The sequence below is a fragment of the Dama dama genome, chromosome 3 (assembly GCF_033118175.1).
Source record: "Dama dama isolate Ldn47 chromosome 3, ASM3311817v1, whole genome shotgun sequence".
NCBI classification, from domain to species: Eukaryota; Metazoa; Chordata; class Mammalia; order Artiodactyla; family Cervidae; genus Dama; species Dama dama.
The window spans coordinates 70,660,668-70,683,788 of NC_083683.1; the positions used below are offsets into that span (position 1 = coordinate 70,660,668).

Consider the following 23,121-nt stretch of genomic DNA (forward strand, 5'->3'; position numbering starts at 1 on the left):
TCCCTGGTGGTCCAGTGGTTAAGACTCTGCACTCCCAATACAGGGGGCCTGGGTTCAATCCCTGGTCAGGGAACTAAATCCCACGTGCCACAACTAAGACTCCATGCAGCCAAATAAATCAAAAATAAAAATAAATGAAAGTAGAGGGGAACCAGGTGAGAAATTGATGAAGCCCTTAATGCACCAGCCGCAGAGCTGAAGAGGAGGAGGATTCCAGGCTAAAGAGGCAGGATCAAGTATGTTAATTCATTTATCATGTTGGCCTAGAGGATAGTAACAGGGAAAGCTGGGTCTAGAAACTGTGGCTCACATTAGAATGTTCTTGGATTTTGGCAGCACATTTAAATCAACTGGGGAGCTTTTAAAATCCCAATGCTAACAGAAAAATAAAAATAAAAACAATTCCCCAATGCCAGAGGACTTTACTACTTGACTTTGAGACTTGTAGGCTATGATAATCAAGACACTATAGTTCTGGCATGAGGTCTGACAAACAGCTCCATGGGATAGACTAGAGAGCCAGAAATAGATGAACACACTTACAGGTCAATTAACCCTTTCTCACATTTGGCTTGTGCTGGGTCTTGGTTGTGGCACGTGAGGTCTTCGATCTTTGTTTCAGCATGTGTTGCAATGTGCAAACTCTTAGTGGGATCTAGTTTCTCAATCAGAGATCAAACCCAGTTCCCCTGCGTTGGGAGCTTGGAGTATTAGCCACTGGACCACTGGACCAGGGAAGTCCCAAAGGTCATTTAATCTTGATGAAGGTGTCAAAGCAATCCACTGGGGAAAGGAATATCTTTTCAACAAATTGTGTTGGAACAATTAGTGAATCACAATCCCTACCTCACATCGTATGCAGAAATTAATTCAGGTTAATCATAGACCTAAGCCATAACAGCTAAAACCATAAAGTTTTTAAGTGAAAACACAGAATATCTTCCTGACTTGGAAGTAGGTAAAAATTTATGTCATAGAAAGCAATAACCATAAAAGAAAACAAATTGATGTAGGAAACATCAAAATTGAAAATGTCTGTTAATCAAAAGACACCATTAAGAAAATGAATAAGTAAGCAGAAAATAAGCAAAATATTGATCTCACAAAGAAATGGTATTCAGGATACATAAAAATTCCTATAACACAGTAATAATGAAAACACCCCATTCTTTAAAATAGACAAAACATTTGAACAGATACATCATAAAAGAACATGTATGAATGCCCAATAAGCACATAAAAAGTGCTCAATATCTCTAGTCATCAAGAAAATGCAAATTAAACCACAGTGAGATAATTCTCCACATTCACCAAAACGGTTTAACTTTTAAAAATTGACAATACCAAACGCTATTGAGAACGTAGAGCAACAGGAATCCTCTTACAGTGTTGGGAATGTACTATAAATTTGGAGTAATACATAGCAGTTTCTTATATTAAGCATATACCTACGCTATGACCCCACAATTATACTCTTAGTTATTTATTCAAGAGAAGTGAAAATATACGGTTACACAAAGATTCGAAGGATGTTCATAGTAGTTTTCTTCATGACAGCCAAAAACTGGCCGTGGCTCAGGTGCCTATCATTTTTTTTTTTAAAGGACAAAGCATCTGTGGTGTATCTCTACCATGAGATATTAGTAATAAAATGGACACACTGTGGATACATACAACACCACAATAAATCTCAAGACACGTGAGTAAAAGAAGCCAGACATGAAAGCACATCCTGCTTTATTCCATTTATATGAACTCTAAAATAGACCAAACAAACCTATGGTGGAAAAAATCAGAACAGTGGCTCTCCCAGGGGGTGGGTTGAGGATAATGATGGACATCTTGGTAGGAGGATAGATGTCATACAGAAATGAAGGGTAGGGCGAGGATTTGAACCCAGGGAGCCTGGCCCCAGAGGCCATGGTTTTAACTACCATGCTACATTGCTTTTCTCCGTGCATGCTGCAGCCTCGGGTGTGGATGAGATTACAGAGGAAGGATAGCCTGTGAAGACAGGAGGCTGAGAAGGAGCACCGAGACAGGCAGGAGGAAGAGGGGAGAGGGGCTGTGAAAACCAGTGGGGGAAGCGCTTATTCAAGAGTGGCCAACAGTGCTGAGCACTGCTGAATGGGCCAGTGGGAGGAGGACGGGGCAGGGCACTATGCGAGGAGGGCATGTGTGACATGGGCAGACCAGTCTCATCGGGCTGGCGGAGGCAGGAGGCAGCTTGCAGTGTTCTGAGGAGGTGAGGAAGGGAAGACAGAGAATGGGAATAACTTTCCCAGGAAGTTCGGCTGCTCCAGGGAAGAGAGAAAGGCAAGACAGTAATTAGAGTGCTAGTGAGAGGGTTAGAATGTCCTTGCAGAGGCTCAGTCCCGACCACAGCTGGCTCCATCCAGAGACGCCTGCCTTTGCCACCCACCAGGGCTGCTACTTATCCTTCTGTGGGGTGAAGGCCTGCTGGCCACAGTTAGCCCCTGACAGCCACAGGGCTTCATTTGAGAACTCGAGATCAGCTGACACCACCGTTGCTCACATCCTGTCATCCTTGGCAGGCCTCAGTGGGCGTCTACCCTTCTCCACTCGGCCTAGTCCTTCCTCTTCCTGACCACCCTTGTGCTGCTCCCCAGTCCCTTCCTTGCACAGGGCCCTGGGCCACTCTTGGCTCAGATTATCCTTGCCCTCTTTGCTTGTCTGAAACGTGGCTCTTCCCTGAGGACGCTTTTTTTATTTTTTTTAAGAGATATCATTTATTCTCCCAAGTGACCAAGTCGGGTGACTGTGGGAGCGTGGACAGTCAGCCCGTGCTGTGCTCACCATCTCTTAGAGTCAGTGTCATCCCACCAAAGTCTCAGGGATGCGTTGAGCGCAACTAACAGAAGACCCAAGTAAGGTAGACTGAACAAAGAGATCTAGAACAGACCCAGGACTGCTTGGTTCACTACGTTTCTGCCTCTTCACGCTGCTATGCTGTCCTCAGTGGCTGACGGCCTCTTTCTTCAGACATCACGTGTAGTCTTGATAATGAAGAAAAACAAAATCTTTCCCAAGCTCCCCACAAACTCCTATTAGCCAGGACAATGGAAACACCGTGATTGGTAAGACCAATGAGATTCATCCCCTAAATGCATGGGAGGGGAACACCTGTATATAATCCAGACTTTGCCAACAAGGGAGAAAGACTCGCCGCTGAGCAGGCATCCTCAGTTCTTGCCTTGATAGTCATACAAATTCCTCTTCCTTTTAAGGGTCAGCTATTCCACCCTCCATTGAGAAGACGTGTAGCATACTGCTTAAGGGCAACAGCGCTTGTGCCAGACTAGCAGGATACAAACCCCAGCTCCCTTGCCAGCTCTTTGGCTGTGGGCAGATTACTTAAACTTTCCACCCTGCAGCTCCCTGATCTGTGAAACAAGGGCTGTTAGCACTATCCGGCAGAACTTTCTGTGATGATGGAAGGAAATGTCCCACGTCTGGGCTCATACAGTAGCCACTAGTCATATGTGGCTGCTGAGTGTTTGAAACGTGGCCAGTACGTGTGAGGGATGGTTTTTTATTTTTTAATGTTTGTTTATTTATGTATGTATGTGGCTGCACTGGGTCTTAGTTGTGAAACATGGAAAGTTGAGTTGTGGCATGTAGGATCTAGTTTCCTGACCAGGAAACTAGGAGCACTGGGAGCGTGGAGTCTTAGCTGCTGGACTACAAGGGAAGTCCCAAGAACCGTTTTTTTTTTAATGAAAATTAAATAGTCACATTTGACTAGTGACTTAGCTTCCTTGATAGCTCAGTTGGTAAAGACTCTGCCTGAAGTGCAGGAGACCCTGGTTCAATTCCTGGGTTGGGAAGATCCCCTGGAGAAGGGAACAGCTACCCACTCTAGTATTCTGGCCTGGAGAATTCCTTGCACTGTATAGTCCTTGGGGTCACAAAGAGTCAGACACGACTGAGCAACTTTCACTTCACCACACTGGGCACATAGTTCTAATTCATAGTACTGTTGTAGAATAAAATGTACAGTACTTGGATGGTTTAAAAAGTAGGCATCGAAGTAACACATAAGCTCTCATTAAATGTTAGTCATTACTTCTGCTGCCATCCACTGATGGCATTTGGTCACTCGCCCACTCTCCTTGAAGAAGGACTATGGCATCTGATTCACCGTCTTCCTTGCCACTTCAGGTCTTTAGCAAACCCAGGTGGCTTCAGTGTTCAAGCAGGTAGTCCCTGGTCTCTTCAACTCCAACGACTCACCTCCAATCTGCCATAGCCACTCACTCCCATAGCCACAACCTCTACCACACCCTCCCAGGAGAGCTCAATGGAATCTCACCCCTTTGTCTCTGACCACAACATGCCAACCTTTCAATTCCTTCCTTCCCTTGCCCCCAGGAAGTCTGATCTTTAGGCTGGTTGAGACTTCCAGTTCCTTGACTCTATTCTTTCCTTTCCCACTGGCTCTTGTCTTTACTTCTCTTCCTCACCAGGTTGATTCCACAGTGCTTCACTTCTCCTCCTCCTCCATATGGTCCCCTTCTTTATTATCATTAACCTTCTGAACAGTTCTCCCGGTTTCAGATTTACTGTTTAAATCCACTCTCCAGTGGGGAATACATGTAAATCCATGGCTGATTCATGTCAATGTATGACCAAAACCACTCCAATACTGTAAAGTAATTAGCCTCCAACTAATAAAAATAAATGGAAAAAAAAATAGATAACTGAAAAAAAAAAAACCAACTGTAGTGTTAGATAGGCTACTGTGTGCCCTTCAGATCTGTTTCCATTTAATATTCTTATTTATTTAGTATTCTTTTGATCACTCCTTTTAAAAAGCAAAATAAAATGCAAGGAGCATTTCACTAAAATAAATAAATAAATAAATAAATCCACTCTCCACACTGCAACCAGGGTAGTTTCTCTACTGAATCTCATCACATTGCTCACCTGCCCTAAATCCTCTGCTGTTCCCCATTGCCACCTACTACCCATTTCCAGAAGGTGCCACGCTCCCACAGCATCCATGCTTTTGCACATGCGAGACTCCCTTCCCGGTTTACCTCTCCTCTTGTCCTTGGTCTGAATAACTTCTTTTTTCCCTTTAAGATTCAGTCTGGACATCACCTCCCGGATCTCTCCCCTCCCCTGTGTAGTTTACGTGCCCCTCCCACATGCTCCCACGGAGTCACAGTCCTAATGACGCTGGGCTGTGATGTGAGATATCATTGTTGACAAACCAGACTCCCTGTCTTGGCTATGAGAGCCTGAGAACAGACACCCAACACACTGCTACTGACTTCACTGGACATAGATTTTGGGAGGATTGCTGGCTACCAGTTCAATTCACTTTTCTAAAGGTGGAGGGATTTGAATGTGTTTGTATGTTGAGGGTTAAGAGCTATAATAAGGAACTGCCTGGTGGTCGAGTGCTTAGGACTTGGCACTTTCACAGCTGAGGGCCCAGGTTCAATCCCTGGTTAGGGAACTAAGATCCTGCAAGCTGTGAGGTGTGACCAAAAGAAAATGACCTGCAGTAATTAGTGAATGAGAGGCTGGAGATTTGGAGGATGGAGGGGATAATGACTGGAACAGTGCCTGGGGAGGCAGATGAGGTCCTGAGCACGGATGGAGGAACATCCTTCCGGCAGGGGCAGAGACAGGCTCTCCTCCGACCCTGCAGGGAGGGTGTAGGTGCGGATGAAATGTCTGCTGGCAGGGAGCAGGAAACTGGAGGAGTTTCCAACTGATAAGTCTCTGCTTCCTCTAATCTAAATGGTGAGTTGGGATCAAGGTGAATGGAAATTTGGTGGGAAGAGCAAAGGCCTGGGAGACATAGCTGCCTAGGGACCCAAAGCAGCTTCCCACACTTCTGTGAACTTTTCCCCCATCTTTCAGTCCTCCACCCACAAATGTCAGGCCGCTGTCCAGTGCTCCTAAATGTGGCCTGCATTCATCTTGGCTGTGAAATGTACTAAGCTCCTGCCATTAATCCATCACTAAGTTTAGTCCTCACATAAGAATATGTGTAAAACAGCCCACCCCAGGTACAGTAAACACGAGGTAAATGGTAGTCTTTGTATTGACTAGGAAGGATAAATTTGTTTTTTTCTAGCTGCATAGCAGCATTTACAGGATGATATGTGCCCCTGCCCTAACTTATGTCCTTGTCAGAGAAGGATGTACCCGTGTAATAATTAAAAAGCAATACAAAGTGATATGTGATAGTTACTGTCTGGTTGTTAAATCATGTCTCTCTCTCTTTTTCTTTTTCATGTCCAACTCTTTTGCGACCCCATGGACTGTAGCCCACAAGTCTCCTCTGTCCGTGGGATTTCCCAGGCAAGGATACTGGAGTGGGTTGCCACTCCCTTCTCCAGGGCATCTTCCTGACCCAGGGATCGGGCCTGTGTCTCCTGCACTGCAGGTGGATTCTTTACCACTGAGCCACCAGGGAAGCCCCGTGTGATGGTTACCAACATCCAAACGGCGCTTTGTTTTTGATCACAACCAGCACTGAAAAGTCTCTTTTCCATCAAGACCTAGAACTCAAGTAAATACATAAAAGTGAAACAAATTTCATTAGACACTACTTATCTTCACTTTGTGTCATGCATTCTGGTATTTTCTCTTGTATTCTACTTTGTTTTTATTTTTTATTTATTTTTTTATTTTCTACTTTGTTTTTAAACAGTGGTGGTGAAGGCTCACTGTGGTGGGTTGAACTGTGCCTCTCAAAAATTCATATATTAGTATGTTGAAATCATATATCCCTCAAAAATTCATATTCATAGGAGGTACCCTTAGTCCCTCAGAATGTGACCTCACTCAGAGACAGGGTCTTTACAGAGGTATTCCTTAGGGTGGGCTCTAATCCAATATGACTGGTGTCTTTAGAAAAAGGGGAAATTTGTGAATTCACTGGCAGTCCAGTAGTTAGGGCTTGGTGCTTTCATTGCCGGGGTGTTGGGTTCAACCTCTGGTCTTGGAACAGGATCCTATGTGGCTTGGCAACAGAGGGGGGAAATTTGGAGACAGACTTGCATGCAGGGAGAATACCACATGAACAGAAGATGGCCATCCATAGGCTGAGGAGAGAGGCCTGGAATGAGTCCTCTCAGTTCTCAGAGGGGACCAACCCTGCCAACACGTTGATCTTGGGCTTCTAGCCTCCGGCACTCTGACAGAGTGAATTCCTTTGGTTGGTTAACTCCCTGCCTCAGCAAAAAAACAGACTCACCTGATTGATTTCGTGACTCACTATTGGGTTGCAACCTGCAGTTCTCAGACTGCAACGTTCTTTTTTCTCTGCTTTTCCTCCTGCATTCTTCACAGCTGCTGATGGGATGGCAGGGCCCAGAGGAGGGTGAGGCAAGCAAGGAACCGACTCTCAGGGACATGCAAGTGGGGGATGTCATTACCAGCAGTCTAGCCTACTCCACACTTAAACCACCTGAAGGTGAGCGGCTCCTCCGACTCAGCACCCTCAACACCTCACCCTGGCCTGTGTCAAGTGGGTACAACCCTAGTCTCCATTTGAGAGCCTGACACAGTCACAAGGCTTTTGAGTGGAGCTTGACCCATGTCAGATACGCCTATAATTCCTCTGATGACATCACAGCCTCCCCGTCTGTGCAGTCAGTTAGAGAAGATGATAATAAATACTGTTTTACTACTTGTATGTGCCTCTCACCTTCCTATCCCCCAAAGGAGTCAAAGGTAAAGACCCGAGTTCATGCCTCCGCTTCTCTTGCCAAAGTTCTGGGAGACATGGCCCTCCGGAGACCCTTAGGTGGCAAGGCCTGAGTTTAGTCACTGTCTCTGGATGTCAGCAGGCAGAGTGGGTGCCCTGAGCGCACACAGAATGCATGTGTCGTGAGCGCCCTTGTGCACGCATTGCAATCGATCGCAGCACTGCCGGCCGTATACACCCAGGGACAGGGTCCCCGCCTGCCGTCTCCGCCCCAGCTCTCCCTCCTCTCCAACTGGCTGCCTTACAGACACAATAAATATATAAACACACACCTCCAACAGCCTCTGCCTTTGTGGCATTAATATTACCCTCAAATCTGGGGACCCTATGTCAGATAGAGGCTCTTCTGTCTCGCTCCTGCCTGGCTAGTTCTGGGACAATAAAAGAGTGTCTGACGTTTACTGTGTAGCAGGCATCATTCACATGTATTATTGCATTTCACTCACAACTTTGTAAGTTAAGGCTATTATTTGCTCCATTTTACAGACGACAAAGCTGAAGCACTAATAGTAAACAGCCCAGAGTTGTGCAGCTAGACTGCTGTCAGGATCTGAACCCATGCAGCCTGTCTCCAGGGCCCAAGTTCTTAACTCCTACCCTCTGCCTGGCTGCACACACTTCCCAACCACGTGGATGGGAGGGGGAGGAGCCAGGTTCTGGGTTTCAGTTCGGACACCAGGGGGCAGCATAAGCCTGGCTTTGGCCCCTGAGCCCAGCCCTGTTGGGGGGAGAGAGGAGAGGAGTAGAAACCGCCTCCCACCTTCCACCACTCCTGAGACCACCCTTTGCCCACACCCGTCGCTCAGGTTTGGGGGCTTGAAGCTCCCTTGGCCTCCTCCAGCTCCTCCTCCAGCCAAAGCTTCAAAAACCGTCCACTAGTGACAACGATGACTCAGAAGCTGAGCAAGCCTTGTGTGTGTGAGCGTGTGTCCGTGTGACTGCATGTGGCTCTGAGTCCTGACGCGTCGGTGAGCCTGCCTGCGCGTGTGTGTCAGCCTGTGTGTGCGTGAGAGGGAGTGTCCTTCTGGCTGGGGAAGTTGTGTACATGCACGTTTATTTCTGGGTGTGTCTCAGTGTTTACCCCAGAAACAGACAGGAACTTTGCCAAGGTTGCACAGCAGATTCGTATTCAAACTTGTCCCTTGGGAACCTACAGGCAGCAACTCCAGCTGGCCGCCAGCTCCTACCTGGGTGTCCGGAGAAGTACCCCATGAGGAGGTGGCAGAAAGGATTTTCAGTCCCAGGCACCCCTGGAGGCCTACAGGATTGTGAGCTTCACGGTCCCCTCCCCCACTCCCTCCCATCAGCGGGTCACGAGACCTCTAAGGCGTTCCCCACCCAGCAGGGAGGGGGGCCGAGGAGTCCCAGCTCCCCAGCCGCTTTCAGGGTCCTCCACTGGAGGGAGCGCAGAGCCCAGAGGGATTTCTTTTTCCAGAGGCGCCCCCGGGGGGCGAGGGGGGAGCCCAAGTCCCTCGTGAGCCCAAACCCCAGGCCCTTGCAAGAGTTTGAGCATAGGGGCTGCAGTTTGGGGTGGCACCTCTCTGCTTGATATTCGGTGACTTTCTGGGGGAAAGTGGGTTGTTTTCGATGGGGGACAGGGTAGCTGGGGATCAGCCCTTCCTCCAGCCTGGCACCAGTCCTGGCTCCCCTACTCCATACCAGAGGCACACATGCTCACCCCACTTTCTTCCTCTTCCTCCTCCAGCCCACTTTCTCTTCTCTCTGTCGTCAGAGCTCCAGGGAGGGACCTGGGTAGTCGGAGAAGCCGGAAACAGCGGGCTGGGGCAGCCACTGCTTACTCTGAAGAGGGAGGACGGGAGAGGATTGTGTGTGTGTGTGTGTGTATTTTTTTTTTTTTTTTTCTCTTCTTTTTGGTGGTGGTGGTGGAGGAGGGGCGCTAGCAGGGCCAGTCCTGAACCCGCTGGACAGAGCTACAGACTCATGGGGCCTGGCAGAGCCCGCTGAGAGAGGGAGCCGACCACAGAGGGGTTGCCAAGGTGAGGGGATGCCTCCAAGGAGGGAGGGTGGGGGGCCTCTGACTCTCAACGCGGGGGGCGGAGGGGAGTGCCCTTCAGGATCCTGCCTGGGCAGAACGGATGGTCCCCAGGAAACTGTTTCAGCTGGGGCTGGTGGCTGGTGTTACTGAGTTTTGGCAGTTTCGAAACATCAGAGGAATCTGGGGTGGGTACGGGCCCAGCAGTCGCCCTGCTCCTCCCCAGCGTGGGTCACTTTTTCCACACGCCCCATCCCCCGCACCGCCAGGACGCGCTAACGCAGGGGAAGGAGGGCGAGCAGGCGCCCCTCTGCGCTCCGGGTTGGGGGGCAGTGGCCGCCCCTCCGTCTAGAGCGCCGATGGCAGCGGGCGGTGGGTCCTCCGCAGACCCCTCTCCGGGCCCCCCACAAAGGTTCCTCTTCAAGGGTGTGGCCAGGGGGTGAGCGTGTCCCAGAAGTAGAACCTCATGGTGCCCCAGAGGAGGGGGAATTTCCCCCTCAAAACTGCTCCACGCTTGGCCCGGCGGCGTCACGGAGTTAACCCTCCCGGTGCCTAACTGGCTCCGCCTCCCCGCGCCCCTCCCCGCCCCCACCGCCGCGCACACTGGGCTACCCAGAGAGGCGCTTTTGACTTCTGATCCTGCGGCCCCACGGTCGGAGGGCCCAGGAATGTCGGGGGTTGAGGTGCAGTTCAGGCCCCGAAGCGGGGCTGGTGAAGATCCTGGACTTCCCTTCCCCAGGGGGAAGGGAACGCGGGCCCCGCCCCCTCGGGCCGTGGCTCCTCCCTCCCTGCGGTGCTCTGGGGGGCTTACAGCAGAAGATGCCCCTGGCCTGGCAGGCCGATTGAGCCAGCCTGGTTTTTGGGTGGGAGCGGGGGAAAGTCTGGGCCCTCGCTGTCTGAGGATGGAGTGGGGGAGATCTGAAGGCAGGGCCATGCCAGGAAGCTGGTCACTCTTCCTAATCTAGGGGGTATGGAGAAAGGGGGGCTGCCTCTGACTTAGGGATGACTTCCGTCCCGGTAGGGTAGAGACAGAGGTCAAAGGTCTGAGCACCCTGAGAAACAGGAGAGGAAGGGGGAAGGAGGAATGGAGTCCTCCCTTGAGTTTGAAACACAGACCAAAAGACGCCCCACCCCAAAGCGGGTGTAGAGAAAGGTCTATGAGAGGACCCTGAGCAGGAGGGGGAGGATTCTGCCTTTGGGAGAAAAGGGGTCAGGGGGATATAGGAACTGGGGGAGGAGCACGGATCTCCAGAAAAGGGGCCTGTCCGTTCTCCGTTCCTTTGGGAGTCCTGGGAGAGGGGAGAAGCTACGGTGCTGCCGGAGAACTTGGGGCTAACTGGGTTGAGGGAGACCTAGGGAGTTTCCACCCCCATCCTTTCTGTCATCTCTGGGAAGAGGGACATTTTGAGAAACATGAACTGAGAGACCCCTGGGGAACCACTGGTTTACCCACTCCGCCCTGCAGTCCACCTAGAAATGGGGAGGCAACCACCTCCTCCCTATCCTCCCATCTCCTTGCCTCTTGCCTCTTTCCTTCTCTTCCTTGTAGTCCGCTAGGCTCCCCACCCCTCTTCTAGGCTTTTGGCTGCAGGCTTATTAACCTCACTTTTTCTCCTTCCTGAGTTCTCTCTACTTTTCCTCTTGCTCCATCTCCCCTTGTTCAGGTCTCCTCCCCTGATCCCCTTCTCTTGGGATTATGAGATCTGGATCCGGAAGGGATCCTAAGGGCACAGAGTGGTGGTTTATCCCCACTTGGGTTCAAATCGCTTGCAGAACGGCCTTGGCAAGTTGGAGAACCTCCTTGAGCTCAGTTTCTCTGCCTGTGGTGGGATATTTTTATATTTTAAAAATTGTTGCAAGATTCTAGTGAGGTAAGGTGCTCAGTGTAATCCCTCGTACATAGTAAGTGCTTAATGAATGATCGCTATTATTACTCTACCATCTTCTTCTTCCTCATCTAGCCAGGCAGTTTTCAGATTGTTTCATGGAACCCTGGAATTTTGAGGGATTTCTCCAGGGACACCTTTGGGGTCCAGAGGTGGAGAGAGGGAAGCAAGAAGTGGTAGAATTCCAGGCCTACCACACTTGATTTCAACAGAGAAATTCCAATTTTACGTAACTGGCTAAAACGGTCTAGTTCTTTAAAAAATTTGGAAAGTTCATACTTTACCCAAGCCTCATATTTTGTAGATGAGAAGATTGAGGTCTACAGAGGGGAGGTTTCTTTTTGTTTGTTTGTTTTTAAAATCTTGTGACCATGCCACAGGTCATGTGGGATCTTGGTTCCCTGATCAGGGATTTGCTCCCTTCGTTGGCAGCATGGATTCTTAGCCACTGAACCACCAGGGAAGTTCCGAGGGGAGGTTTCCTGCCAACAGAATCAGAGCCGGGTCTAGAGCTACAACCCACATTCTCTGCCTTCTCCCAGAGAGCTTTCCCTTCCGCCCCACTGCCCCGTCTCTTGCCCTCCCCTCCCCTCCCCCAACTGGCTGCAGCTCAGCTCTTCCCACCCCCATGCCTGCTGCTGAAGAAAATACCTTGTCTCAGGCTTGGCCAGGGAGGGTCTTGGCTGGACATCGTCCGGCTGAGAGCTGTGGGGCTGATGGTCTCCAAAAGGGCTGTCTATGGGAGACCCTTGGCTGCCCCCAAAGGCCAGCCTTCAAGCAACCTTGTTCTTTCTCTTCAGCGTTAGTGTCAGCTGCTCAGTCATGTCCGAATCTCACAACCCCGCGCACTGTAGTCCGCCAAGCTCCTTTGTCTATGGAATTCTTCAGGCAAGGGTGGCTTTGCCATTCCTTTCTCTAGGAGATCTTCCTGACCCAGGGATCAAACCCAGGTCTCCTGCATTGCAGGCAGATTCTTTACTTTCTGAACTACCAGGGAAACCCTCTTTTTCTTCAGGCACCCTCCAAACCCCATATCATGTCTCTGTGGGGTCTGGTCTCCAAAATGCCCCCAGAAAAACTGCAGCGGCTCTATGTCGACTTTCCTCAACACCTGCGGCATCTCCTGGGTGACTGGCTGGAGAACCAGCCCTGGTGAGTCCTGGCTGCCCCCTTATCAGCCCCGCAGGGCCCCCCCCGCCCCCCACCTACCTTCCTTCTCATTAGGTTTTCTTCATCCCATTTTGAGACTTGGGACTTGTTGTTCCACGTGCAGTGGTCCAGATTTAGCCGGGAGTCTGTACCACATCAACCAGACTACGGCGTGTTGACACTTGGAGTTCCCCACCCCCTTAGGAACCTGAGCCAAAGAGGAGGGAGGTCAGAGCTGGGGCAAGGGCACCACCCACAACAGCTGGGAAATTGGGGAACGGCGTGCACAGCCGAGGACCGCGGCGGGCCTGGATGGAGGAAAAGAGGAGGAAGGATCTGCTGAGCTGTTTGCTGTGGGGTGGAGGCACTAGAGTCCAGGAATCCCTGGCCTGAGGCGGCCTCATCCTGATCTTCCTGCAGGGAATTCCTTGTCGGCTCAGACACCTTCTGCTGCAACATGGCCAGCGCCCTACTTTCTGCCACTGTCCAGAGCCTCCAGACCTCAGCCGGAGAGCAGGGGGAGGGGAGCCCTGTCTTGCAACATATCAGCACTCTGGAGGTGGGGGCAGCAGTGGGGGGGGGACAGGGCCAGGGTGGGGCATGGGGCCGAGGTGAGCCCTGGGTGCTGGAAGGAAGTTGGTATTCCTCTGGTTAGCTGTTAGCTAGCAGGCAAATTAGATTTTAAAAGCGTGCAAATGCATGCAAACTTCTGGAGTCTATGATTGTGCTGCCTCTGAGTTCCTGTGTGAATGGGGGGGTTGGTGCGGGAGAATGACATGGGTGAGAGCGAGGCTAACCCCAGCTACCACCCTTCACTTCTAGAGCATATATCAGAGGGACCCCCTGAAGCTGGTGGCCACTTGCCGACACATACTTCAAGGTGAAAAAAAAGCTGTTATGGAGCAGGTATGGTGATACCCCACCTCCCACCCCAACTCAACCCCCGGGAACTTTAGCCTGAGCCATGAGAAACTAGAAGGGATTTGAACTTCAGGAAAAGCTCAGTGTTCTAGGTCCAAGATGATCAGAGGAGGTTCCTGGGGTCAGAGTGAGCCCCAAGTTAAGCTCAGAGAAGCTCCCAGCAAGGGTCTGAGGGTAGTGAGGGGCCTGGGGAGGAAAGGGCAAGTGATACAGAGCTGTTATCGCCAGAAGATTCCAAAATGTCAGGAAGAACTGTCAAGGAAGAGAAGGGAGCGAGGCAAGGGAAGTGGTCCATCGTCTGCAGAGCCCGGGAGTGGGCACCCCTGTAGGGAGTGGAGGCTGAGTGAAAAGGGATGGGCAGCGTGTCTCACCTGTCGCCTGTCTTTCCTTGCAGTTCCACCACCTGCCAATGTCCTTCCACTGGAAGCAGGAGGAGCTCAAGTTTAACACCGTCCTACGGAGGGCGCAGCATCGGGTGGGGGAGACTCGCCTGCTCCGGGAGGCCTTGCAGCCTGGCGCCGAGGCTGGCCAAGGTGGGGTTCCGGGAGTGTGTGGGGGCAGCCCCCTCTGGGACCTCAGCCCTGATTGAACCTCTTAAATCTGTGCGCACCCCGATTTTTGCCCTACCCCCAGTGTCTCTGCACAGCTTGATAGAAACGCCTGCCAATGGGGCTGGGCCGAGTGAGGTGAGTAATGGGCTGAGACGCGGAGACTGAGCCCAAAGTGCAGGCTTTGAGGGTCTCAGATCTGTGGAGGGATGGTGAGTAGACCTCTGAGGGGTGAGAAAGGGAGGCCTACCCTCCAGAGCTGGGCAAAGAGGAAGCGTGTGGCTCCGGCTCAGGCCCCACCTGCCCACAGGCCCTGGTCACGCTGCTGCAGGAGACTGTTGGTGAGCTGGAAGCCGCTCAGGCTCTGGTGCTGAAGAGGATCCAGATATGGAAGCGGCAACAGCAGCTGGCAGGGAATGGCGCACCCTTCGAGGAGAGCCTGGCTCCACTACAAGAGAGGTGGGGACAGGGCTGACAGGGAAGCGGGGTGCGCTGGGGGTGGACACCTGCTCTCCCTGCTGGAGGGGTGAGAGAGTAACCAGGCCAGGGGGTCTCGGGGTGGGCCAAGACTCGGGGAAGCCAGTTCCGGCAGAGCCCCCCATGTCTCGCACATGTGCGCCAGGCTGACCCGGCAGGGGCATTCCTCCAGCCTGTACTTTCCTCTTCGAGCTCCATACCCAGAGGACTGGGAAGTCCTTTTGGTTTACTGGGCAGGGCATCTTTCAATATGCACAAAAGCATCATGCGTGCTGGCCTCGGACCTGGGTATCAGACGCCCTGGGGAAGGGGCAGCTCCTTTCCACGGAGCTTCCAGGCCCTTGCGCAGAGCCAAGGCGTGTCCCACCGCCCCTTCAGCCCCGGCGCCCTGCAGTCGGGCCCACTGCTCACCCCCAGCCCTGCACACACACTGCCCTGCTCTCTCCCTGGGCTGAGGGGTGAGGGGCGGTCTGGGCCGGGAGCAGGCTGGGAGACTGTGCCCCTGACCGCGGTCCTGGCCCCAGGTGTGAGAACCTGGTGGACCTTTATTCCCAGCTGCAGCAGGAGGTGGGGGCAGCTGGTGGGGAGCTCGACCCCAAGACCCGGGCAGCGCTGATCAGCCGGCTGGATGAGGTCCTGCGCACACTCGTCACCAGGTATGAGCCCCCCTGCTGGTGGGGAGCAGACCCCAAGGGAGCAGGAGGGTCAGAGTTGTGGGGGGGTGGCGCCCGGAGGGACCGGCTGTTCACTTCCCTTGTGTCTTCCTCACTCCTCCCAGCTCTTTCCTGGTGGAAAAGCAGCCCCCCCAGGTTCTGAAGACTCAGACCAAGTTCCAGGCCGGGGTTCGCTTCCTGCTGGGCCTGCGGTTCCTGGGGGCCCCAGCCAAGCCTCCGCTGGTCAGGGCCGACATGGTCACGGAGAAGCAGGCGAGGGAGCTGAGCATGCCCCAGGGGCCCGGAGCTGGAGCGTAAGCCGGGGCTGGAGAGAGCCTGGGGTGGGTGGAGATGGAGGCCAGAGGAGCCTGGGGGACCAGCACAGCGCAGGGGGCTGGTGATGACAGGGAGGGAGGGCCGTGGGGTATGGGCACCCTGGGTAACAGTCAAGCCAGAGGAAGGGCAGGGACCCACCAGCGCTGGAGCGGGGTGGCAGCATCCTGAGTTGACTAAGATGGGGGTTTCTCCCTCAAGAACCCAAGTAGGGAGATGGAGATTAGGGACCAATAGTCCAGGCCGTTCACCTGCGGACTCAAGCTCGTGCCACTCCTGGGCCAGTCGGGATGAGCCCCTCTCTGACTTGCCCTGGCAGAGAAAGCACGGGGGAGATCATCAACAACACCGTGCCCCTGGAGAACAGCATTCCTGGGAACTGCTGCTCTGCGCTGTTCAAGAACCTGGTGAGGGGCCTTTGGGGAGCAGTGGGCGGGGTCCTCAGGCCAGGCAAGTGTCCTCGAGAGGGTGTGCGGAGCCCAGGAGAAGCAGTTCTGCCCTCACCCTCCCCGCTCTCGCCCCATCCCCAGCTTCTGAAGAAAATCAAGCGGTGTGAGCGGAAGGGCACCGAATCTGTCACCGAGGAGAAGTGTGCTGTGCTCTTCTCCACCAGCCTCACGCTCGGCCCCAACAAACTCCCCATCCAGCTCCAGGTGAGCCTGGGCCCCAGCCCCGCCCGAGGAGGGGCCCCAGGTGCCCCGGCCAACACCCCGAGGCCTGGATCCTCACTCCTCATGGATGCCCTGCGCCCTGCGGGTCTGGGGTTCATGCATGTTGGGGCTCCAGGGGGAGTGGGGGGGACGAGAACTCAAGTGCACACTCCGGGGAATGATGGTGCGTGCTATTGCATATGTCCCTGTGGGATTCTGTCCCAGTTTTTGCAAGAAGAACTATTTTCCTTAGCCATGCCAATGGCTAAGATATTGAAGCACTTTTCTTGGACCAGGGCACTTAAAACGGCACTGTTTTAAGTCATATGCATGCGCACACACGCAGGGTTTGCGCCGTGAATGTTACGAGGGAGGTACTCTTACTAGCCTCGTTTTACAGATGAGAACACAGACACAGAGGTTGAGCACTCAGCCTGGGTCACACAGCTCCTGAATGCTGGAGCTGGCATCTGAAACCTGGAGGTCTGGCTGCATAGCCCTGGCTCCTCACCACATCTCAGCAGGGAGGCCATAATTCAGCTTCAGAAAGCACTCGATCACACACCAGGAATTTTTAACTATGTGGTGGGAGTTCAGGAGCTTCCGGGCACCCTCAGAGCCAGCCCTCTGCAGAGGCCCCCTTGTCCCCCAGTACCAAGAGCTCCCTTTCCTCCCCTGCTTCAGGCCCTGTCTCTGCCCCTGGTGGTCATCGTCCACGGCAACCAAGACAATAACGCCAAAGCCACCATCCTGTGGGACAATGCCTTCTCTGAGATGGTGAGGCAAGGCCCGGAGTTGGGGGAGGAGGGGCTGTAACCTGGGGGCTGGGTGCAGGCTGGTGGGGTGGCTGGTGTGAACACTTGAGAGTGGCCATAAGTCCTCCTCATAGACTTGTTTCTGTCCTGACCTCCTTTCGCACCAGTGTTAACACCGATTCTGTGGTGGCACCTTAGACTACTGTTGGAAAAGCAGACTCAGGGGGACAAGCTGGGAAGGGACAGTCTGGGGCCGGGGGAGGATGCAGGCCCTCCTGAGGAGGAGTGGCTACGTCAGCCTGAGGCTCCCGCCCCTTCTCCCCTCCCCTCCCAGGACCGCGTGCCCTTTGTGGTGGCTGAGCGGGTGCCCTGGGAGAAGATGTGTGAAACGCTGAACCTCAAGTTCATGGCTGAAGTGGGGACCAACCGGGGGTTGCTCCCAGAGCACTTCCTCTTCCTGGCCCAGAAGATCTTCAATGACAACAGCCTCAGTATGGAGGCCTTCCAGCACCGCTCTGTGTCCTGGTCACAGTTCAACAAGGTCATTCCCCTGTCCTTTGGATCTTCCGCCCCCAAGCTCTTCATCCCTGGGGCACTCAGGGCCTCCCCAGCCTCTGCCCAGGGACCGACCTCTAGGATTTTCACAGTGCCCCGCCACGTTCATCAGGAGGACCTCTGCTCTGGCCCAGGCAGGAAAACCCCTTGGCTCTCTGGCTTCCCCCTAGTTTTTGTCTGGGGGCCCTCTGTCCTCCCTTTTGCTAGTGATTTGCATGACTCACCCAGATTGTGTGTAAACACAGCTTTGATTCGAAATGACTTTGACCCACTGGGAAAATAGTTCTTATTGCAAAAACCAGGACAAAATCCCACAGGGACAAACGCAGTAACACCATCGACCATGCGTCGACTGCTTAGTGTATGCCAGATTGTACTTGAGCACTCTATGTATGCTAGCTCACTTAATCGTCACAAGAAGCTCTTTAAGGTAGGCACTATTACACCCATTTTATAGAGGATGAACCGGCTCAGAGGCGTTAAGTAGTTTCTCCAAGGCCTCCCAGCAAGTGAGGCCATATTTCTGACTCTTGCTCTTAGCTACTACATTTTACTGCCCCCAAAATAAGGTGGCTCAGGACGGGATCTGTTACAAAAACAGGGGAGAATGGAGGTCTGGGTGTCTTGGTTGAAGACCAGCTGAGTCAATGCTATTATGTACTGATCTCTTTTTTAAAAAAGGAAGAAAGAAGAGCCCACACGACAAGAGGATGTGTTAGCAAAGGGAACAGGACACTTACATCCTGCAAGCTGCCTTCTCTGGACACCACTTCCGCCAGGCCTCATTCGGGAGGGGGTGGAGCACAGTGGTTATGAGGGGGCCCAGCCCAGATTTCCTGGACTAAATCCCAGCCCTGCTTCTCACTGGTTGTGTAAGAAGCAAGTTATTTGATCTTTCTAGGCTTTCATTTCTTCATCTGTAAGATGGGATACTCATGGGATCTTCATCCATAGACGTGTAAAGATCTGATACAGTAATTTATGGCAAGAGCCTGGACTAGTGCCTGGCACACGGGCAGCTTGAGTGCCGGCCATTGTCGCTGACGGGGTCTCAGGCGCAGCGTGGTCCCCCAGGCCTGTGACTCTGCCGCGTCGGTGCTCAGAGCCCAGTGCCTGGCCCAGCCAGGCTCCCGCTCTGCCCTCCTGTGCTCACACCGGCTCCCTTCTCCCCACAGGAGATCCTGCTGGGTCGTGGCTTCACCTTTTGGCAGTGGTTTGATGGTGTCCTGGATCTCACCAAACGCTGTCTCCGGAGCTACTGGTCAGACCGGTGAGTCCCTGCTCCCAGGTGACCTGAGGATCTGGGCCTCCAGATCCTGCTCCACACCCTCCACACCCCCACCCACATCCTCTCGTTCATCCTGGCAGGCTGATCATTGGCTTCATCAGCAAACAGTACGTCACGAGCCTTCTCCTCAACGAGCCTGATGGAACCTTCCTCCTTCGGTTCAGTGACTCAGAGATTGGGGGCATCACCATTGCCCATGTCATCCGCGGCCAGGATGGTGAGGTCACCCCAGCCACTCCTCTGCCTCTATGACTGTACCCTTAGGGGCTTCTTCTGAGAAAGGTCCTGGCCTTCTTTGATGCCAACCCTGATCTTCAGGAAGTTCTTCCTTAGGTTCAACTTCTCTTCTTTCTTCTGTGGCCTAAACTTCTTCCCTCTCACTTGGAGTTTGGTGGGAATGGGGACTGGTGGGAGCCTCACACCAGCTCCTCCTCTCCTTTCCTTGGTAGATTAAGAATGAGTCCAACCATGGGGGTAGGTTGGGGAAGGGGAAGCAAGTCTGGATGGAGGGGACTCATGGCGTCATTCCTTATGCAGGCTCCCCACAGATAGAGAACATCCAGCCGTTCTCTGCCAAAGACCTGTCCATTCGCTCACTTGGGGACCGAATCCGGGACCTCGCTCAGCTCAAAAACCTCTACCCCAAGAAACCCAAGGATGAGGCTTTTCGGAGCCACTACAAACGTGAGCTGTGAGCCGGGGCTGGCAGCTCTGACTCCTGCGGTCCACCTCCTCCCTGCTCCTGGCTGCTGCTCCCACCCCACCTGCTGTGGGGTGTCATCATCACCCCATCATCCCTGACTTCTTCCCCCATTATCATTTCCCTGCTTCTGGACCCTGCCCATCATCCATGCTCACCTTCTCCAGCTCCCTTCCTCCCTAACCCGGAAGCATTCCATGGCTCTCCTTTCCTCCCCACAACAGCTGAGCAGATGGGTAAGGATGGCAGGGGTTATGTCCCAGCTACAATCAAGATGACTGTGGAAAGGTGAGTGTGCTGGTGTGGATGGAGGGCGGGGCTGACACTTACTTGTAAGCAGGAGGTGTGGCATCATCCCCTGGTCAGTCACACATACCTCCTCCCCTCCTCCAGGGACCAACCACTTCCCACCCCAGAGCCCCAAATGCCTACCATGGTGCCTTCTTACGATCTTGGAATGGCCCCTGACTCCTCCATGAACCTGCAGCTCTGCCCAGATATGGTGTAAGAAGCTTGAGAGAGAGAACTGGGAGTGGTCTGTGCCAGCAGGCATTCAGCATGGGCATGGGGAGAGTTGGCACTGGGGGTTGAAGTGGGGAATTTCCTTTGCTTGAAAGGGATCCCCCAACTTTCTTTTAAAAATAGAATTTTAAAAACCTATTTTATTTTCGGCTCTGCTGGGTCTTCCTTGCTGTGCAGGCTTTTTCTCTAGTTGAGGCGAGTGGGGGCTACTCTCTAGTTGTGGTGCGCAGGCTTCTCATTGCAGTGACTTCTCTTGTTGCAGAGCGTGGGCTCTGGGGCTGATAGGCTTCAGCAGTTGCGGCTCCTGGGCTTTAGAGCTCAGGCTCAGTAGTCGTGGGGCTCAGGTTTAGCTGCTCCACGGCATGTGGGATCTTCCTGCAACAGGGATCAAACCCATGTCTCCTCATTGGCAGGCGGATTCTTTACCGTTGAGCCCCCAGGGAAGCCCCGAGATTCCCGGGTAGGGGGTTGGGAGTATCCGGGAGAAGGGCTGGCCTCGAGTCTGCTTTCTTTCCCTAGGCCCCAGGTGTACACACCACGCTCTCACTCCATCCCCTCATATCCAGCCCTCCCCCGGGAAGAGTCAGTCAATATGTTGCCAGCCTTCCAGGAGTAAGTGGGGCCACCTCTGGGGAATGGGGTTGGGTCACCCCCTGCAGTGGGGATGGGCACTTGTATTTGTGAAGAGAGGCTCTTCAGTGAGGACGGGGTGGCAAACATCCAACACCTGTGTCTCTTCTGTCCACTCCATGAAGGTGTTAATAGTTAACATCCAGGTTCAAATTCCAGCTCCACCACTTGCTGACTTCGGCCAAGTAACTTAACTCTGATGCCTCGTCTGTAAAATGGAATAATGATGATGATACCTACTTCACAGGATTATTGTGAAGGTTAATTTGAGTTAGTAGTATGTATAAAGCTAAACATAGAACCCAGCTCCTAGTAAGAGCTATGCAGGTGTTAGTATTCTCTCTCCTGCCTCTGAAATCTACTGTCATTTTTCTGTTATCTTGATTTGTATAGGTTTATCTTTCTGGCCTGGAAGTGGCAGACATTTCTGTTCTCCAGGTAGCACTCGGGTGTTCACTCTCAGTCAAGGCAGGACATCTTCCCCCCATAGGAGCTGAGGTAGAGGTGGGATCTTAGAACCAGCAGAGTTCAGAGTCCAAAGAAACAGCAGAAATTAGCTAATCTATCCTTCCTCTGTCCCCCGCTCCAGTCCCCAGTGCATAGAGTAACATTTATACCGAGAAGAGGACCAAACTCACTGGTAGAAATAACTTGCCCAAGGCGATGCCTTCAGGAGGAGGAACTGGAAATAGTTTCCGTACTTGATGGGCTTGACTTTGCAACAGTGCCCTGGTCCAGCTCTCCTTTGATTGTGCCCTCCCCTTCCTGCTTCCAGACCTCACCTGCCGATGCCTCCCAACCTGAGCCAGATGAGCCTGCCCTTTGACCAACCTCATCCGCAGTGAGTGACCACCCCCGCCCCCATCCTGAGCTCAAGCTCCTCATTCATTCCCAGCCTCAACCCCAGCCTGACCCCCAGCACCACCTCATTTACTTCTCCGGGGCTGGCAGGGGCCTGCTGCCGTGCCCGCCGCAGGATCACGCCGTGTCCAGCCCCGAGCCCTTGCTCTGCTCAGACGTGACCATGGCAGAGGACAGCTGCCTGAGCCAGCCGGTGGGGGGGTTCCCTCAAGGCACCTGGTGAGTGTCAGCCTGCGGGGGGAGGCTGGGGGGGTGAGGTGTGGGTACCATGCCCATCCCACTGCTGCTCCACTTCCTCCCTGCAGGGTCCGTGAAGACATGTTCCCGCCCTTGTTGCCTCCCACGGAACAGGACCTAACCAAGCTTCTCTTGGAGGGACAAGGGGAGTCCGGGGGAGGGTCCTTGGGAGCCCAGCCCCTCCTGCAGCCCTCCCCCTACGGGCAGTCTGGGATCTCCATGTCCCACCTGGACCTAAGAGCTAACCCCAGCTGGTGACCCCAGCTGGAGGCGGAGCCCAGAGAGCCCGCTCCCCTGCCCCCACGGGCCTGCTCTGGGCACCTGCCCCCGCTGCTGCCCAGCAGCAGAGAGGGAGCTGTGGCCTCCTCTCCCCACCCACTCCCTGCTCAGGAGAAGACTTTGCCAGGAGAAGGTACACTGGGTGGAACATACCTACTCCTTCCCTTCCCACACACCCCTGCCCTCTCCCTTCCAGAAAGTGGAAGGGAAATTCAGGTTCCAAGTGAGACACACCCCAACATGCCTGCACAGGCAGCGCACGAGCGCGCACACGCACACACACACATGCACACACACGCACACACACGCTCTCCTTGGAAGATGGCGCTCAGCAGGAAGAGGGCTGGACAAGAGCACAGGTGCGGGCAAGGGGGGGATTTCTCCACCTGCCCCAAGCCGGGGCTCAGCACTCATGGGTGGAAACGCACACATGCACACATCTGCTCCACAGACCGAGGATGGCGCTCTGGGCTTGGGTCCCGGCCCTGGAGAGATGGGAAGCAGTTCAGGAGACCCTGGGAGGGAGGTGGGGTGGGGTCTGTACATTTGGTTACAGATGTGGCTTTTGCCCAGATTAAAAAAAAAAAAAAAGTCCCAACCAGCTCCAGATTCTTGTGAGTCAGCCTGAGGCTTCAGGATACGTGTGTGAGATTGTGCAGAAGTGCAAGGGCTGAGTCCGTGTACGGCCAGGTGAAAGCGTGTGCACTTGGGACATGTTAACATGTGGATGTCACACGTTAGTTGTATGGCTACATAGAACACTGACCTCTCTGACTGTGCCTGTGTGACAACAGAAGTCAGCAAGTATGAGATACCGCACACGAGGCCCCAGCGAGCATGCCGGCCTCTCGGACGTATGCTAACCCAAATGTACTCACTTCTGGGCGTGACTGTGCCCACGCGGGTCTATGTGGCTGCGACATCTGCCTATTAG

At 53.3% G+C, this 23,121-nt stretch overlaps 1 protein-coding gene and 1 non-coding gene across 6 annotated transcripts; both read left to right on the plus strand.

Annotated features, from left to right (window-relative positions):
* TRNAG-CCC (transfer RNA glycine (anticodon CCC)) lies at positions 1–73 on the plus strand. Its single transcript has one exon. It is a non-coding gene; the product is annotated as a tRNA-Gly (tRNA).
* An 8,782-nt stretch (positions 74–8,855) lies between these two features.
* On the plus strand, positions 8,856–22,781 carry STAT6 (signal transducer and activator of transcription 6). 5 transcript variants are annotated; one of them, XM_061131811.1, is made up of 23 exons: positions 8,856–9,018; positions 9,640–9,747; positions 12,645–12,781; positions 13,199–13,337; positions 13,601–13,684; positions 14,094–14,232; positions 14,333–14,385; positions 14,558–14,706; positions 15,249–15,380; positions 15,503–15,691; positions 16,030–16,117; positions 16,241–16,363; positions 17,045–17,137; positions 17,450–17,656; positions 18,846–18,940; positions 19,039–19,175; positions 19,496–19,642; positions 19,883–19,946; positions 20,052–20,162; positions 20,700–20,792; positions 21,586–21,651; positions 21,762–21,890; positions 21,977–22,781. In XM_061131811.1, exons 3-23 carry the CDS (start codon positions 12,666–12,668, stop codon positions 22,164–22,166), a joined length of 2,544 nt encoding a protein of 847 aa, XP_060987794.1. In that variant the 5' UTR covers positions 8,856–9,018; positions 9,640–9,747; positions 12,645–12,665; the 3' UTR covers positions 22,167–22,781. The 5 variants fall into 5 exon arrangements, with proteins under 5 accessions (XP_060987794.1, XP_060987802.1, XP_060987798.1 ...); XM_061131804.1 differs by lacking the exon at positions 8,856–9,018 and having other exon boundaries at positions 9,368–9,747; XM_061131819.1 differs by lacking the exons at positions 8,856–9,018; positions 20,052–20,162 and having other exon boundaries at positions 9,365–9,747.
* Positions 22,782–23,121: the final 340 nt, after the last annotated feature.